Source organism: Bombina bombina, chromosome 1 (genome assembly GCF_027579735.1).
Source record: "Bombina bombina isolate aBomBom1 chromosome 1, aBomBom1.pri, whole genome shotgun sequence".
Lineage (NCBI taxonomy): Eukaryota > Metazoa > Chordata > Amphibia > Anura > Bombinatoridae > Bombina > Bombina bombina.
Window position 1 is genome coordinate 1,495,828,907 of NC_069499.1, and position 19,686 is coordinate 1,495,848,592.

The 19,686-nt window shown below is 38.7% G+C and overlaps 1 protein-coding gene across 1 annotated transcript in view; it reads left to right on the forward strand.

Annotated features, from left to right (window-relative positions):
- The window catches only part of LOC128666693 (WD repeat domain phosphoinositide-interacting protein 1), a 202,874-nt gene that overhangs the window by 163,096 nt on the left and 20,092 nt on the right, over positions 1-19,686 (forward strand). The window contains exon 9 of the mRNA XM_053721434.1: positions 11,252-11,367. Within this exon, the coding sequence (XP_053577409.1) occupies positions 11,252-11,367 (116 nt within the window). The remainder of the gene's footprint in view (positions 1-11,251; positions 11,368-19,686) is intronic.

The following is a 19,686-nucleotide window of genomic DNA, read 5'->3' on the forward strand; positions in this document are numbered from 1 at the left end:
CCGTTGGTGGCTGACCCTGGACCATCTGTCCCAGGGAATGAGCTTCCGCAGGCCAGAGTGGGTCATTGTCACGACCAACGCCAGTCTAGTGGGCTGGGGTGCGGTCTGGGAATCCCTGAAAGCTCAGGGTCTATGGTCTCGGGAAGAGTCTCTTCTCCCGATAAACATTCTGGAACTGAGAGCGATATTCAATGCTCTCAGAGCTTGGCCTCAACTAGCAAAGGCCAAATTCATAAGGTTCCAATCAGACAACATGACGACTGTTGCTTATATCAATCATCAAGGGGGAACAAAGAGTTCCTTGGCGATGAAAGAAGTGACCAAAATAATTCAATGGGCGGAGGATCACTCCTGCCACTTGTCTGCGATCCACATCCCAGGAGTGGAAAATTGGGAAGCGGATTTTCTGAGTCGTCAGACATTTCATCCGGGGGAGTGGGAACTCCATCCGGAAATCTTTGCCCAAATAACTCAATTATGGGGCATTCCAGACATGGATCTGATGGCGTCTCGTCAGAACTTCAAGTTTCCTTGCTACGGGTCCAGATCCAGGGATCCCAAGGCGACTCTAGTAGATGCACTAGTAGCACCTTGGACTTTCAACCTAGCTTACGTTTACCCATCGTTTCCTCTCATTCCCAGGCTGGTAGCCAGGATCAATCAGGAGAGGGCCTCGGTGATCTTGATAGCTCCTGCGTGGCCACGCAGGACTTGGTATGCAGACCTGGTGAATATGTCATTGGCTCCACCATGGAAGCTACCTTTGAGACAGGACCTTCTTGTTCAAGGTCCATTCGAACACCCAAATCTGGTCTCCCTCCAACTGACGGCTTGGAGATTGAACGCTTGATTCTATCAAAGCGGGGGTTTTCAGATTCGGTGATAGATACTCTGGTTTAGGCCAGAAAACCTGTAACTAGAAAAATTTACCATAAAATATGGAAAAAATATATCTGTTGGTGTGAATCCAAAGGATTCCCATGGAATAAGATAAAAATTCCTAAGATTCTCTCCTTTCTTCAAGAAGGTTTGGAGAAAGGTTTATCTGCAAGTTCTCTAAAGGGACAGATCTCTGCTTTATCTGTCTTACTACACAAAAGACTGGCAGCTGTGCCAGATGTTCAAGCATTTGTTCAGGCTCTGGTTAGGATCAAGCCTGTTTACAGACCTTTGACTCCTCCCTGGAGTCTAAATCTAGTTCTTTCAGTTCTTCAAGGGGTTCCATTTGAACCCTTACATTCCGTAGATATTAAGTTACTATCTTGGAAAGTTTTGTTTTTGGTTGCAATTTCTTCTGCTAGAAGAGTTTCAGAGTTATCTGCTCTGCAGTGTTCTCCTCCTTATCTGGTGTTCCATGCAGATAAGGTGGTTTTGCGTACTAAGCCTGGTTTTCTTCCTAAAGTTGTTTCTAACAAAAATATTAACCAGGAGATAGTTGTACCTTCTTTGTGTCCGAATCCAGTTTCAAAGAAGGAACGTTTGTTACACAATTTGGACGTTGTCCGTGCTCTAAAGTTCTATTTAGAGGCTACTAAAGATTTCAGACAAACATCTTCCTTGTTTGTTGTTTATTCTGGTAAAAGAAGAGGTCAAAAAGCGACTTCTACCTCTCTTTCCTTTTGGCTTAAAAGCATTATCCGTTTGGCTTATGAGACTGCCGGACGGCAGCCTCCTGAAAGAATCACAGCTCACTCCACTAGGGCTGTGGCTTCCACATGGGCCTTCAAGAACGAGGCTTCTGTTGACCAGATATGTAAGGCAGCGACTTGGTCTTCACTGCACACTTTTGCCAAATTTTACAAATTTGATACTTTTGCTTCTTCGGAGGCTATTTTTGGGAGAAAGGTTTTGCAAGCTGTGGTGCCTTCCGTTTAGGTGACCTGATTTGCTCCCTCCCTTCATCCGTGTCCTAAAGCTTTGGTATTGGTTCCCACAAGTAAGGATGACGCCGTGGACCGGACACACCAATGTTGGAGAAAACAGAATTTATGCTTACCTGATAAATTACTTTCTCCAACGGTGTGTCCGGTCCACGGCCCGCCCTGGTTTTTTAATCAGGTCTGATGAATTATTTTCTCTAACTACAGTCACCACGGTATCATATGGTTTCTCCTATATATATTTCCTCCTGTCCGTCGGTCGAATGACTGGGGTGGGCGGAGCCTAGGAGGGATCATGTGACCAGCTTTGCTGGGACTCTTTGCCATTTCCTGTTGGGGAAGAGAATATCCCACAAGTAAGGATGATGCCGTGGACCGGACACACCGTTGGAGAAAGTAATTTATCAGGTAAGCATAAATTCTGTTTTCTTAAAATTCAATAAGATTTATAACAGAGGGAAGGCAGAGTTACTATGTTCGCTACATATCTTCTATGTTAACTGTTACTTTGTGCAAAAAGAGAAACTGTTTCTCTGTGAATGTATTGAGAATGCATATATTCCATATCAGGTTTAAACACATATGTTTTAGGAGAGAGAAATTTGTGTAGAACATATAAAACTGACAAGACAAAAATTTATTAAGGGCAAAATTGACTAAATAGAGCAAAGTGCCTACATAGACTGAGAAGAACAAAAGCAGAAAAATAGTCAGAACTCTGCTTATTTGAGTAAGTGAAATACTTTAGCAATTTGCCGAACATAACTGATAAAATTGTCTCCTATAAAACTTTTATAAATACACAGATATTATATTAGATAGGGAGGTAATTTAAAAGCGTATAATATTGCATAGACTAGTGAGACTTTTACAAGACTCTATAAAAACATAGGTAAAGGGAATATTACCACATACACACTTATTATAATAGGATAAAAGGGTACATTCTCACTGAGTTAGTCTTTTTCTTTTGATTACTCCTGATATTTGTATAGGGGGGTACAAAGGATACGGGCTCACGGTTTATGGCCTGTATAAAGAGATTAATAGAGTGAAGGAGATTAAAACCATTTACAGGTTCTTTTCTAAGTATACTTTAGATCCCTCTTTTTAAATAAGGCCTAGTTATACTTACCTCTTCCTATTTGTTTCTATCATTTAAAATTCAATACGATTCATAACAGAGGGAAGGCAAAATTATCTTGTGTGTTTTATATCCTATGTATTGACTGTTACTCTTTGCAAAAATAGAAATTGTATCTCTGTAAATATATTAAGAGTGCACAAATGTATCATCAGATTAAAAATGCACATGTCTTAGGAGAAGGAAATTCCTGAAGAGCATATAAACCTGATAAAACAGAAATTTATCAAAGGTATAATTGGATAAATAGCTCATAGTGATTACATAGACTGAGATTAATAGAAGCAGAAAAGTAATTTGAAGCGAGATCATTGGGGTAACTGAAATAGCTTAGCACCTTGTTGAAAATAACTGATAAAATTGCTCCTTGTAAGCCTTTCATAAGAACCTAGACATTATATTAGATTGGGGGGTCATTTAAAGGTGCATAATATTGCTCAGTCCAGTAAGACTCCGCTAGGACTTTATAAAAACATAAATAAAGGGAACATTATCACACTTTTACCTACTGTAATAAGACAAAAGGTTATATTCTTATTGAGGTAGTGCATAATAACTTATCGAACACATTTTTATTAAAGAACTGGAAATATCTAACTGCATATCTTTATGACAGGTGTTCTGAATACACGGATTTGTTTTTTTTTGGGTTTTTTTTCTTTCTCTCTCTGTCTTTTCCACATAGCTCACTTTAGCACCATATCACTCGTCACCCTCACTAACTACACTCTCCTCCCCCCCTTTTTTTTTCTCCTTCACCAGAGGGGATCCAATTTTTTGCTCTTCCCCCTTCTTTTGCCCCACCAAACCTCTTTCACTGTGATTCACATCATATTCACACAATTTAGCACAAATCTATGGACAAATATATCACTGCACAAATCAGAACTCAGTCATGGCAGCAAAACAAAGAGAGAGAAAAAACAAGAACACACAAGAAAATGCAGCAGAGATGCGCTCTAGCAGCCCCTCACATGTAAGTGAACATCTTGATATACAAACATTAGTTACTAAAATATCAGAAGCCCTTTCCCCCAAGTTCGAACAATTGAGAGATGAGATTAAGCACAATATTAATTCTTTAACTACAGAAGTACATCAGTTCTCTAAAAGAATTTCTGAGGCAGAGCAGAGAATATCCGATTTAGAGGATACCACCCTGAACCATAACTCCAGTCTAGAAGAAATAAATGCCAAAGTACTAAAAATGCAACTAAAAATAGAAGATTTAGAAAACCGGGCAAGAAGGAACAATATTAGAATAATTGGAGTTCCCGAAGAAAAACAGTATGAGGATTTAAATAAATTAATTACAGTAACAATTCCACAACTTTTACAAATACCTCAAACACATCCCCGAATTATAATTGAAAGGGTTCATAGGTTAGGGTGGTATAACCTGGAGAGAGGGAAAGCTCGGCCCAGGCCTGTTATAGCTAAATTACTTAACTACCAAGATAAACTTACTCTGCCTCAACACTTTAGACAAAATCATCCCATTTTATTGGGAAATATTAAAATCATGCTCTTTCAGGACTTCTCAGCGGAAACCTCAGCTAAGAGGAGAGAACTAGCACCAGTATGTACACACCTGATAAATCAAGGTTATCAAGCCACTCTAATATACCCAGCCAAACTTAAAATAACAATAGGCAATGACGTTCAATTTTTTGAAACGGCTAAAGAGGCTGAAAAATATATAACGCAAGCTCCACCCCAGGCACAAGGGAAAAGGTGAAAAAAATTAATTAAAATCACAAATCAAGCTTAATAAGGGCTTCTCCAACTTGAATTTTGTAATGCATACTCAGCCTGTAAATAGGGATGATGCATTGGTTGGAGTTAATCTGACTACTAGGGCATCAATAAGGGGGCAAGGGCACCGGGATTACTCCCAGGGAGATGGGATGGGAATGAGGGGACCGGGGAGGGTTGGGGAGAGGGGACCGAGGAGAGGGTGGCTCATAATTGGGTCTTCTTTTTTTCCTTTTTTTTTTCTTTCCTTCTCATAAACACAGTACTTCAGCTATTTTTTTGTTTACCTGTTTTAATTAACAATGACAGAGAACGACTGTAAAATGGTTTCGTGGAACATTGGTGGGCTAACATCCCCAATAAAAAGAACCACAATTATATCTCATCTTAAAAAACTGAAGGTGGATGTTGCCTTCCTCCAGGAAACCCATATTAAACTGGAAGAAGTATATAAATTGAAAAGATCCTGGGTTAGGGAAGTCATAGCCTCTCCAGCACTAGGAAGGAAACGAGGGGTAGCAATCCTACTAGGGAAAAAAATGAAAGCAACATCTACGGTTCTCGAAGTAGATCCAGAGGGAAGGTTCTTAATAGTAAAGATTAAAAATGGTAATACTATATACACACTCTGTAACCTATATGCACCAAATATTATTGATTATGTTTTCTGGGAAACCCTACAAAATAAGATACTCTCAAAAATAGAAGGAATGTTAATAATTGGAGGAGATTTTAATATGTCACCACAATATGCCTTAGATAAACTTAGACACAATGCCACAATACTGAAAACAAAAAAAGATCACCTAGAAGCAAAAAAAATTAATAAATTATTCAATAATTTAAGAGTAAAAGACATTTGGAGATCTCAAAATCCAGAGAGTAGAAATTTTACCTGCCTATCAAAGGCTCACAAGTCTCTTTCGAGAATTGCTCTATTTTTAATAGATGAGAAGTTATTGAATCTAAAAATCGAGGCCAGAATTTTGCCGGTTACAATATCGGATCACGCCCCAATAACTATTGAAATTTGTTCACAGGATGCTAAAATTAAAAACAATCGATTTTATTTTCCTCAATATCTGGCCACAGACCCAGAATTTAAAACAATGTTAAACTTAAAATTTGAAGAATACGTTCGTTTTAATAGGGAATACATAAATCGTCCAATGATATTCTGGGAAGCTGCAAAGGCAGTTATGAGAGGAGCGATATTAGCATATAACATTAACAGAACTAAGAGTTATAAAAAAAAAGGAAGAGAATATCATGAAAACACTATCAAATGCCTATAATAGTTATATAGTTAATAAAACATCTGCAACTTGGAACAATTATACACAAGCAAAAAAAGAAAGAGATTATTTCCTACTACATAAAGCTACTCAACAAGAACTGAGACTCCAATCACAATTTATATAAATACGGGAACAAGGCAGGCAAACTACTCTCTAGTTTAGTTAAGCAAGATAAAGGATATACTCCAATTGAACTCATTCAGAAAGATGACAAACTATTTTCAGATTCAGAAGAGATTTTAAAAATAATGGTAGTGTATTATCAAGGTCTCTACTCTCCAAGTCCATCAAATAATAGAGATAGCGAGGACTTTTGGAAAAAAATCCCGTATCCAAGTATCTCAGAAGAAATAAATGAATTGATCAATCTCCCCATTACAGAGTTAGAGGTGGTGAAGGGAATAGAGGATCTGCCCATTAATAAAGCGGCAGGCCCGGATGCCCTGCCTAGTGAATTTTACAAGCTACTGTCTCCTGCTATAGCTTCGAATCTAACTAAATTATTCAATGATATGTATAGGGAGGGTAGCCCACCATCTGCCAGCTTCTCAGCATCCTATACCACTCTTATCTTAAAACCTGGAAAAGACCCAACTCAAAAAGAGTCGTATAGACGTATCGCTCTGTTAAACACAGATTATAAACTTTTGACATCTATTTTGGCACGCAGGCTTCAATACCCTCTTGCACACATAATACATAAAAATCAAGCAGGATTTCTGATAAATAGAAACTCCTCAGCCAAAATCCGTGAACTATTCCTTACTATCGATTATGTCAATACACAACCGACCCAAGCCCAAGGAGGAGAACAAAGCGATATTGACAAGGCAATTGTTACAATTGATGCCGAAAAGGCATTCGATTCGATCCATCATGATCACCTATTACACACACTATCCCAATTTGGGTTCAGAGGCCAGTTCCCTAAATTCATTAAAAATATTTATAATAAAGCCTATACTAGGTTACTAGTTAACACTAGACAATCACTAGACATACACCTTGCAAAAGGCACAAGGCAAGGCTGTCCTCTCTCCCCGTTGCTGTTCAATATTGCAATTGAACCACTTACAATCTTAATTAGGCAAGATATCGAAGAAATGAAAATAAGGAAAAAAGAACTCAAAATTTCGCTTTATGCGGATGATATTTTAATATTGGTTAAGTTCCCCAGAACAGCCCATAGAAAATATACCTTTTAAAATCGCAGAAGACTCATTTAAATACCTGGGTATTATAATTACCTCAAACTCAGAACAATGGTATGCGTTTAATATACCTCCAATTTTGAAAGTTACTAGAGAAACAATGAAAAACTGGCAGAACCTCCCTATCTCACTTTCAGGTCGAATTGCTCTATACAAAATGATACTATTGCCAAAAATTCTCTATATCTGTCAAAATATACCAATGTTTTTGAAGCAGAAAGATATTAGGCTTTTAAATACGGCACTCAGAAAAATTTTATGGCAAGGCAAGAAACCTAGAATCTCCCTTGAAAAACTCTCTTTACCTATAAAATTTGGAGTGTGTGCTTTACCAGACTTACGATTATACAATCTCGCATTCTTAGACAGAATAGTAACAGACTGGATCTGCCTTAAAGACTATGTAACGGATAATGAATTGGAGAAGAATATAAGCTTTCCCTACCTTCCTACAGCTTTAATACATAGTAAAATTAGTGAAATACCAAAGGGAGTTAAGAAACTTTGCTCTATTTTTGTCCCAATTAAAGCATGGTTGAAGATTTGTAATTTATTAAAAATAAATGAGAAAATCCTCAAATTATCTACCCTTAAAAGGAAACCTGCAGTTTGAATTAGGTTTACAAATATCACCTCTCCAAAGATGGCAGGCAAGAGGCCTCGAAAGAGTGGTGCAACTAATAGACATAGCAGGGAATTGTATTAAATAATTTATTGACCTTAGAAATGAGTTTGACCTCTCACAAAAAGATTTTTTTTTTCTACCTTCAGATAAGACACTATATTTGGAAGCTAATAAATGTTTCAGGCTGGAACTGGTCATTGGGACCACTTGAGAATTGGCTACTACTGGTTAATAAAGGCCAGATGTCAATCTCTCCCTGTTACCAAATGCTGAACTCAAGCAAAGGCTCAAATAACATAATAAAAATTGAATCAAAATGGGCTCCAATTATAAAACCAGCTTATTTAGAGGAGGGATATACCCAAATATCTATATCGAATGTTAGTCAAACAACACTTTCCTCCACATTGAGGGAATCACACGTGAAACTTCTGCATATGACTTATGTTACCCCTGAAAAGGGACATAGATGGGGCAATATTCAATTCAATAAATGCCCAAAATGTTCACTAGGAGCGGCTAACCTCAAGCACATGCTATGGGAGTGTCCAAAGGTGAGAGTAATGTGGAGGAAAGTGGAATTTTGGCTAAATAGAAGGATAGGTATAACCTACGCGGCTCTTTCATTCATAAAAGTAATATTTCTTAGAATAGATAAAAGACTTCCCCCAGATAAGAAAAACATTGTTAATATTACTGTACTAGCAGCAATATATCTGCTGTTTAAAAAATGGAAAGAAATATCAATTCCTAGTATCCCAGAGATCAGAAATTGAAACTCAAGACATTAATAGATTTTTCCAAAAATGGTCATCATTTATAAAGATCTTTCCAAAAGAAGAAATAGACTACTTAATCTATCCATTTAGGAATTCAGATTTAGTTCTCTTAGGAATTTGGTAAAAGCACAGAATAGGGAGGAAAGAGAAAGGAAGACAACTAGTTTCCCTTTTTCTTTTCTTTTTCCCCCCCCCCCCCTCTTCTCTGTCTCGCTGTCCCCCCCTCCGCCTCATACAACTTATAGTAAACTACAAACTGGGTATCCCGCTCGCCAAGCAAGGAAATCCAAGGATTTCCAACACAGTAATATTAAAATCAACAAAATTCGAAACCTAAAAGGACCTACATAAGTAAATTTAACACAGGGCACAAAATAATAGACTAGGGCAAGACAGTTGATAATAGACGTCTACAAGGGTAAAATTGTAACTGTTTTTGTCTTGTCACTTGAGTTAGTTTTTAACTTTGTTTCTGAGATTTATAAATATATCTGTTTATTATTTTAACTAATTAACTATGTTTTTCTTTGTTGTTTTCTTGTACTACAATGCCCTGTGAGGCGCAACAGGAACCTACATGTAGTAGGAACTAAAATGAATATTTTCTTGGAAATCTAATAAAAAGAAAAAAAAGAAAAAAAGTGTATTCTCTATCTGAATCATGAAAGAAAATTTTTGGGTTTCATGTCCCTTTAACCTTGTTCTTAAAGTTTTGCAGCAAGCTCTGTTTGAGCCGATGCATTCTGTTGATATTAAATTATCTTGGAAGGTTTTGTTTCTTCTTGCTATTTCTTCCGCAGAGTTTCTGAGCTCTCGGCTCTGCATTTGATTCCCCTTACCTTATTTTTTAAGTCGGTCCTTTGTACTAAGTTGGGTTTTCTTCCTAAGGTAGTGTCGATTTCAAAATATTAATCAGGAAATTGTTGTTCCTTCTTTTTGTCCCAATCCTTCTTCCCATAAGGAATGTCTTTTGCGTAACCTGGATGTTGCGCGTTCTCTAAAATTTTACCTTCAAACAACTAAAGATTTTCGGCAATCTTCTGGCCAGTTTGTTGTTTTCTCTGGTAAGCATAAGGGTCAGAATGCCACTTCTACTACCCTTTCCCTCTGGTTGAGAAGTGTTATCCGGTTAGCTTATGAGACAGCTGGACAGCAACCTCCTGAGAGAATTACAGCTCATTCCACTAGGGCTGTCACCTCTTTCTGGGCTTTCAAAAATTAAGCGTCTGTGGAGCAAATTTGCAAGGCGGCAACATGGTCCTCTTTGCATACTTTTTCCAAATTCTACAAATTTGATACTTTTGCCTCGGCTGGGGCTTCTTTTGGGAGAAAAGTTCTTCATGCGGTGGTGCCTTCTGTTTAGGTCCGCCTGTCTATTTTCCCTCCCTTTTCATTGTGTGTCCTCTAGCTTGGGTATTGGTTCCCACTAGGAATTGGAATGAAGTTGTGGACTCTCCATGCCATAGGACAGAAAACAAAATATATGCTTACCTGATAAATTTCTTTCTTTCTGGACATGGAGAGCTCTTTAAGACCACAATTTTTATGTTAAACCTTGGGCACCTCTATACCTTTGTGTTATCTTCTTTTTCCATTTCCATTTAGCTGAATGACTGGGGGTTATGGGTAAGGGAAGTGACACTTAACAGCTCTGCTGGGGTGCTCTTGGCCTCCTCCTGCTGGCCAGGAGGTGACTATCCCATTAGTAATTGTAATGAAGTTGTGGACTCTCCATTCCCGGAAAGAAAGAAATTTATCAGGTAAGCATACATTTTGTTTTTCCTACGATTCCCTGACTCTGCCACCTAAAGTCCAGAAAATTAATTGACCGGATGAAGAAATGTCAGTGAATAAAAAATTTAGATCAGTGTCAGGAGGAGGAGCGGTAGAAGTAAATCGGAGCGATTAGCAGTAAGAACACTTTTATTTAGAAGAAGCTAATTAAATCATGAATGAAAGTGGGGTTGGATTTATATAATAGTTACACTGATATGTTCCATAACATTCAAGTTTCCTTCACTTTAAGTATTCTAAAAACCTTGTGGCAGACGCAGTGTATGCTCACAGGTCAGTGACGTCTTTATTTGACAAGCTGCATTGTGCACTTCAGTTTAGAATGCACAATACAGAGTGGGAGCTGTACATTTTTGCACCACTGCTCTATATTGTTTTGGAGGGATTTTTTATATTTATAAAGTAACATTTAAAGTGCAAGGTACAGCTTTAAAAAAGGAAGTAACTGATCTGTGAATGCCCACCACTTCTGTCACAAGAAAATGTGCTTTTCAAGATAGCGCAACTCATTATGAAGATGCAGAGCTTGACAATCCAGTACCCATAATGAGAACACAGCTGCAGGCACAAAAACATGCATGGTGAATAGTAACCCTGCTACTGTAGCTGTACCCAGCAGTTTAATGTTCCTTTTATGTATTACTAAAAGGATTCCTAGTGACTATTATGTATTGAAAATGTAATTTGCATCTAGTTGGCACAATAACTCCCTTGCATTGTTAACCATTTAAGCGTCAAAATAATTTATTGTGATTCTCTTTATAGCCTGCTAAGCTCAGGCAAGCCTGAGTTGGATGGAGAGAGCGATAATCAAGGGGCTATGTCTTATGCAGCAACTGTAGCAAGGGCATCTACAACACCTTTCTCATCCACAGTAACAGGTAAGTTGTTATATCAATCTAGTGATCTTGTGTTTTGATAATATACTTTAAAGGGATAGGAAAGTCAAAATTAAACTTGCATGATTCAGATAGAGCATGTCATTTTAAGACACTTTTAAATTCACTTTTATTTTCAAATGTGCTTCATTCTCTTAGTATCCCTTGTTAAAAAATGAATACGCACATATCATACACTAGAGGGAGCTGCTGCTAATTGGTGCCTGCACATATTTGTCTCATGTGATTGGCTAAATAGATATTTTCACCTTCTTGTCAGTAGTGCAATGCTGTCCCTTCAGCAATGGATAACAAGAGAATGAAGAAAAATTGATAATAGAATTAAATTGGAAAGTTGTTTAAAATTGTATGTTCTATCTGAATCATAAAAGACAATCTGGGGGTTTACTATCCCTTTAACAACTATGAAAATATCTTGTTTAAGGAATGATCAGTATACATTAAATAATTACATCCCTCCCAACAACTCGAGAAAAAAAAACAGGACTGTTTAAAGGGACACCCACAGTCCTCCCCAGGTGAAATGTGGACTTCTCCACCAGTGTCCTGTGTTGTAGATGTGTTACTGACTTAAACCCTTGGCATCATGCTCACACTGCCTAGGATGGGCTTGTCTACTGGAGGTAAGCACGAGTGGACGAAGGTGTTGTGAGGTAAGTACTTGCACATTCATAGCCTATCGGCTATTAGTATGAACATGTTTTAGTATGAACATGTTCACATGCTTCCCATTGTGTGGAGACATATAATTTGTCACTGTCGCTTTAAATTTAGCGTGGCTTAGCACTGTCAGAAGTGTCTTTTGAGCTGTACACAGTATGTTTTTCTTCACCTGAAAGAAATGTCTTGTTCATTTCAGGTTATTGGCTTTAGCGACCATTGGTAGCCCAGGTGCACTAAGGGTTAAACATTTTAGCTAATTTTTCAGAGCGCCTTTTCTGTGATTTAATTCTTTCCTGTTCATGTTTTGCTCTAACCTATTCAGCATGTAAGGAAGGCTCTCAGGACCAATGTAGGTGGTCGGGCACTGATTAACAGATCTTGGTTTCAAATTTGCGATACAAATTTTATTTAACCCTTTATGTGCTGTTGTTTGCCATGTAAACTTTTTTTTTATAAAACAAACTTTATTGTAACAATGTAGAAGTAACCATGGTTATGTTCACAAACAATTGGTTTATCAGCCGAGTGTGCTTATTCTGTTATGCTGCTCCACTTTAGTCCTCAAAAGTGGTGGTGAAACTTTATTAAATGTCTTATGGTGATGATGAGGTTTAGTAGTCCATCGTTTAAAGCTTGTCTTAGTACTTTTGCATAAATATTAAAAATAACATTGGTTTTATAGGCATTCAAAAAACAGTGAAGGTAGCTCCTCAGACCTTAATCAGTCATATAATGATAACCTAGATCCCTATTCTTTAACACACCTAATAGGGGGGGTTGTGAAGGTTTAATGCTTCCTCACCCAAAGAAATATCAAGAAATGAATTTAGGTAGAGGAGAGAGAAGAAAGGAGGAGATGAAATGATAGAGTAAGTGGGGAAGAGAAAAAAAATGGTAAGGGGGGGGGGGGAATTTGGGGTGGGAGGATTAGTTTGAGATGGGAGGGCCATGTAAACCTTTTAACAGTTTTCGCAACAGTTTTTCAGCACTTATTTGATAGTACCTTATTATCATTCTTAATGTTGTCTTCTCTGGGAAGCATAAGGGTCAGAAGGCCACATCTACTTTTCTTTCCCTCTGGTTAAGAAGTGTGATTAGTTTTGCTTATGAGACTGCTGGACAGCAGCCTCCTGAGAGATTTACGGCTCATTCCGCTAAGGCTGTCTCCTCACGTTGGCTTTCAAAAATGAACCTTCTGTGGACCAGATTTGCAAGGCGGCAACATGTTCCTCTTTACATACTTTTTTCAAGATTCTATAAATTTGATACTTTTGAGACTTCTTTTGGGAGGAAGGTTCTTCAAGTGGTGGTGTCTTCTTTTTCGGTCCTCCTGCCTTTTTTCTCCCTCCCTGTTCATTCCGTGTCCTCTGGCTTGGGTATTGGTTCCCACTAGTAGTTGGAATGACGTTGTGGACTCTCCATGTCATAGGAAAGAAAACAAAATTTATGCTTATCTGATAAATTTATTTCTTTCCGGACACGGAGAGTCCACGTCTCCGCCCCCTTTTTAATTGTAATTTGGCAGGTTTTTTTTTAGTTAACCTCAGGCACCTTTTTCACCCTTGTGTTTCTTCTTTTTCCATTTTCCTTCGGCTGAATGACTGGGGGTTATGGGTAAGGGAAGTTACACTTAACTGCTTTGCTGGGGTGCTCTTTGCCTCCTCCTGCTGACCAGGAGTTGAATATCCCACTAGTAATTGTAATGACGTTGTGGACTCTCCATGTCCGGAAATAAATTTATCAGGTAAGCATAAATTTTGTTTTCTTCCCTTACGGGAAAGCAATTTGTGTGCTCTATACTGCATATTTGCTTTAGTTTATCTCTGATATTTAAGCTATTTCCTTACTGGAACTATGGAGCAACCAGGTGCAATTCAGGCCTATGGTCTAGAAAGGAGACTTTCTGATACTTTAACCCCTTCCAGTTTGTGTTTGCTTTGTAAGGATTCTCAGGCCTCTCCCCTTGCTTAGCTGCTGAGTCTATTTCTAACAGGTTTTATTGCACTTCAGAGTGTGCAAGAGTTTTTGCTCCTAGGATTGTTCATCTGAACTTTCTTCAAAACTTAAGGATTATATTCTTTCTGCTATTAGTGAGCTCTTACCTTGCTTATCTCCAGCTGTTAAGTGCAGACTTTTGCAAGAATTTGAAGGCCGTCCTTCTTTAGTCTTTAGCTCAACAATTGACTTCCCTTAGGAGCGGTCCCTCTAAGTTATACATTGATGATAGGGGGGTTACTGACTCTGAGGACTCTTATTCTGAGGATAGTCTCTTTGAGTCTCAGGATCCTGCTGCATGTGTCCTTTAATTTCAGGCTTGAGCATATTCATACTTTATTGCTTGAAATTTTAATTGTTTCAGAGGTAGAGGATTGTTTTGCTACAGTCAAACAATCTGTTGAGAGGATTGATAAAAAATGTTTTAAGGCAGCCCACAAGCAGCCTTTCTCTTTTTCCCTTACCTGATTTAGTTTCTGAAATTGTTTCTAAGGAATGGCAGAGGCCATTTATTCCTTTTGTTCTACTAAGTTCAAATCTATCTTTCTTCTCCCTTCTGTTTATGCAGAGCTTTTGGAAACTATTCCTAAGGTAGATGCAGCTATTTCCACTTTAACTAGTTTTACCACTATTCATTTGGACGATAGTTCCTCTTTAAAGTATCCTTTTTGGTAAAAAAACAACAACCAAAAAAACCTTTTTTTTTAAGGTTTTCATAGGCAATCTTTATATTTAGACCTGCAATCAGTGTTACCTGTGTCACTGCTTCCACTGCTCTTTTGTGTGATAATCTTTCAGAACTTGTTTCTGGGGAAACTACTCTGAATGAGATTCTGGATCACATTGATCTTCTGGGAACAGCCAATTCCTTTATTTATGATGCAGCAGTGGAAATGATTCCCATTAATGCTAAGAATGTACATTAGCTGTTTTAGCTAGACAAGCTTTGTGGCTTAAAGTGGAAATGATTCCTATTAATGCTAAGAATGTATATTAGCTGTTTTAGCTACATAAGCTTTGTGGCTTAAAGGAGGACATGAAACCCACATTTTATCGTTAATGAATCAGAAAAATCATACAGATTCAAACAACTTTTTTCTCATTTTCTTCTATTATATTCTATTATATTATTTGCTTCATTCTCTTGGTATCCTTTATTGAATGAGCAGTAATGCACTACTGGGAGCTAGCTGAAAGCCAATAGGAAGAGGCATATATGTGCAGCCACCAATTTGAAGCTTCGGTTCTTACCTAGGTATACTTTCAACAAAGGATACAAAGAAAGTGAAACAAATTAGAAAATGGAAATAAATTGGAATTTTTAAAATTAAATGCTCTGAATCATTAAATTTTTTTGGATTTTATGCCCGTTAAAGTCTTGGTCTGCTGATGTGGTATCTAAATGTAGACTGCTTTCTCTCCATTTCCAGGGTAAAACTATGTTTGGGCCTGGATTGAATGTTTTTATTATCACAGTCATTGGGGTTAAGGGAATTTTTCTGCCCAAGGATAAGAAATCTAAGGGTAAGCTTAGATCTGCTGGGTGTTTTTGGATATTTTGGCAATCTAGAGCTCAGAAAGATTCCCCCTATGCCCAGAGTTCTGGCTACTCCAAATTCTCCTGGAAGTCAAACTCTTGTTGGTCCAATAACAAACAGTCCAAGAAGTCTACCGCAGCTCCTAAAACAGCAGGAAAGTGCAGTACCCTAGCAGACTGGTCTGGCTGGGAGCAGATTGAGCCTCTTTCAGGAAGTTTGGGAGAGGTCTGTTCAGGATCCCTGAGTTTTGCAAACAATTTCCCAAAGGTATCAACTAAGCCTTAAAGACCTCTTCTAGGAATATTCTGTCTTGAGTGCCTCGAGATTCTTTTAAGGCCCAAGCTTTCTTGGCTTGTGTGAGATATTTAGAATTAATAAGAATGATTGCTCCAGTTTCAACTCCAGAATTAAACCAGGGGTTTTATCCAAACCTCTTTATAGTTCAAAAACGTGGGTACTTTGCGGCCTGATTTGGATCTCAAAATATAGAGCTAATTCCTTCTACTTTGAAGATGGAGACAGTTTGCATGTCACTTCCTTTAGTGCAGTAGGGTCAGTATATGTCTACCAAAGACTTATATCAGGTTCCGGAGATTTGCTTTTCTAGACTAGGATTATCAGGTCAAGGCTTTCCTTTTGGTCAGGCTACAGCTCCCAGAGTGTTTAGAAAAGTGCTGGGATCTCTGTTGTCTGTAGTCCGAGCTCAAGGAATTTTTGTATTTCTTTACTTGGACAACATTCTGGTTCAGACTCCCTCTTTTCTTCTGGCTGTGTCTCACACTCAGATGGTACTTCAGCTGCGTCAGAGTCAAGGTTGGAAAACAAATCTTGGGATCTTTTTTGGTGTTCAGGAAAGTTCTGTGGACCGTAGTGCCTGATTAGTTACACCCTGTCATCACTGGTCCCCCATCCCTATTTATAATGGTCTTGTGGACTCCTCTGCTATGGTATGTATTCCCACACATGACGACTTGTGGACTCTAACCATTTGATGAAAGAAAACAAAATATATGTTTAGCTGATAAAGTTAGCCGGATGACTCTATAAGAATCCGGTCTGCCCTACTTGCACATATATTTGTAGCCATTTATGTTTCAGTTGGCAGTTTTACACTATGAAGCACCTTCTCTGCTTTTTTCATATACCTGATAAATCGTTTTTTTTCTTCATAATGGTGAGTCCACAAGCCACACCCTCTTTTGTTTAGGTGGCGGCAGTACTTGTTTTGCACTTCATTGCCTCACCTTATCTTTCCTGCTTTTTCCTCATCTACTTGGCTATATGTATGACTGAGAATCATGGCAAGTGGGAGGGATTTAAAGCTCTGGTGTGTTTGGGTGTCTTTTGCCTCCTCCTAGTGATCAGGAGGGGAATTTCCCACACATGATGACTCTCACAATCATGAAAGAAATTAATTTATCAGGTAAGCATAAATTTATATATAATAATATATTTTATATAATAATATATTTTTTAAAAATGTATTTATTTTCTTGTGGTATTAGTATGGTCATGTGCTGGCTATTATATCATTATCTGTGCCAGAGGCTGGAGATCTTTGTCATAAACTTCAAATACGGATGACCTTCAATTTATTGTTTAGGTTTCTATATTGTAGCAAGCCTAACAAAATTAGATTTGCTAATACCAGAAAAAGCACCATCCAGTACACCATACATAGTCAGATGGCAGCTTTGACTATCCGTAGGATTTCCACTGGGAGATATCCTAATTCTTACATGTAAGCAAGTTACTGTATTACTTTGAAAATGGCAATATTGGAGTTTAGCCGTTATTTTTGTATTATTTATTTAGGAAATTAAGTATAGTAGTAAACCATCTACATGTTGAATAATTATTAGCAAGGGTTGTCCCACTGCACAACAATTAGACACAAATGTCACTGAGTCCACAACGTCATTCCAATTACTAGTGGGAACTAATACCCAAGCTAGAGGACACAGAATGAACAGGGAGGAAGAACAAGGCAGGAGGACCTAAACAGAAGGCACCACCGTTTGAAGAACCTTTCTCCCAAAAGAGGCCTCAGCCGAGGCAAAAGTATCAAATTTGTAGAATTTGAAAAAAAAAGTATGCAAAGAGGACCATGTTGCTGCCTTGCAAATCTGTTCCACAGAAGCTTCATTTTTGAAAGCCCAAGAAGAGACAGCCCTAGTAGAATGAGCCATAATTCTCTCAGGAAGCTGCTGTCCAGCAGTCTCCTAAGCAAAACGAATCATACTTTTTAACCAGAGGGAAAGAGTAGTAGAAGTGGCCTTTTGACCCTTATGCTTTCCAGAGAAAACAACAAACAGGGCAGAAGATTGCAGAAAATCCTTAGTAGCTTGTAAGTAAAATTTTAGAGCATGCACAACATCCAAGTTATGCAAAAAACGTTCCTTATGAGAAGAAGGATTAGGACAGAAAGAAGGTACAACAATTTCCTGATAAATGTTTCAATCTGACACCACCTTAGGGAGAAACCCCAATTTAGTATGAAGGACCGCCTTATCTGCATGAAAAATAAGGTACGGGGAGTCACACTGCAGAGCTTAAAGCTCAGAAAATCTGCGAGTGGACGAAATAGAAAGAAGAAACAAAACCTTCCAAGATAACAATTTTATATCAACAACATGCATCGGCTCAAACGGACCCTGCTGCAAAACATTAAGAACTAGGTTAAGGCTCCAAGGAGGAGCAACAGGTTTAAACACAGGCCTGATTCTGACCAGGGCCTGAACAAAAGCTTGAACATCTGGTAATTCTGCCAGACGTTTGTGCAAAAGAATAGACAGTGCAGAAATCTGACCTCTTAGTGTACTGACTGACAAACCTTTCTCCAGGCCATCCTGAAGAAAAGGTTAAATTCGGGGAATGCTCACTCGACTCCAAGAAAAACCTTTAGCTTCACACCAAAAAATGTATTTAAGCCATATCTTCTGATAAATCCTACGAGCAACAAGTTTACGAGCCTAAAGCATAGTATCAATGACTGCCTCTGAAAAACCACGTCTAGACAGGACTAGGCGTTAAATCTCCAAGCAGTCAGCTTCAGAGAATCTAGATTTGGATGGAGGAAAGAACCCTAAATTATAAGGTCTTTCCTTAGAGGTAACCTCCAAGGTGGAAGAGATGACATCTTCACCAGATCCGCAAACCAGTTCCTGCGAGGCCAGGCATGAGCTATTAAAATCAGGTGCTCTCTCCTGTTTGATACGAGCAATGATCCATGGAAGGAGAGCAAATGGAGGAAACAGGTATGCTAGCCTGAAATCCCAAGGGACTGCCAAAGCATCTATCAGGGCGGCCCGAGGATCTCTTGACCTTGAACCGTACTTTGGAAGCTTGGCGTCATTAGATCCAACTCCGGAACCCCCCTTCTGAGGGTTATCCTGGAAAACACTTCCGGATGGAGAGCCCACTCCCCGGAATGAAAAGTTTGTCTGCTCAGAAAATCTGCCTCCCAATTGTCCACTCCTGGAATGTAAATTTGAGCTTCCGCCAACTGCAGAATGCGAGTCACCTCCTTCATGGTAAAGGAACTCCGAGTTCCTCCCTTTATGTAAGCCACTGAAGGGATGTTGTCCGACTGGAATCTGATAAACCGGACTAAAGATAATTGAGGCCACGCTATCAAAGCATTGAAGATTGCTCTCAACTCCAAGATGTTTATGGGAAGAGAAGACTCTTGCCAAGACCACAGGCCCTGAGCCTTCAGAGAACCCCAAATGGCTCCCCAGCCTGACAGGCTGGCGTCCATAGTCACAATAACTCAGGAAGGTCTCAGGAAGCAAGTACCCCAAGACAGACGCTCCTGTAAAATCTAGAGAACTCTTTTCCAGATTCACCTTCCACCCATGGGAACGTAGAAAAGACAACATCATCTCTGTATGAGATTTTGCTAGTTGAAAAAAAGACTCCTGAACCAATATGTCGTCTACAAAAGGTGCCACAGCAATGCCCTGGGTTATGATAACTGCTAATAGGGCTCCCAGAACCTTTGTGAATATTCTGGGAGCTGTGGCAAGACCAATCGGAAGGGCAATAAACTGGAAATGCATGTCCAGAAAGGCAAACCTTAGAAACCGGTAATGATCCCTGTGAA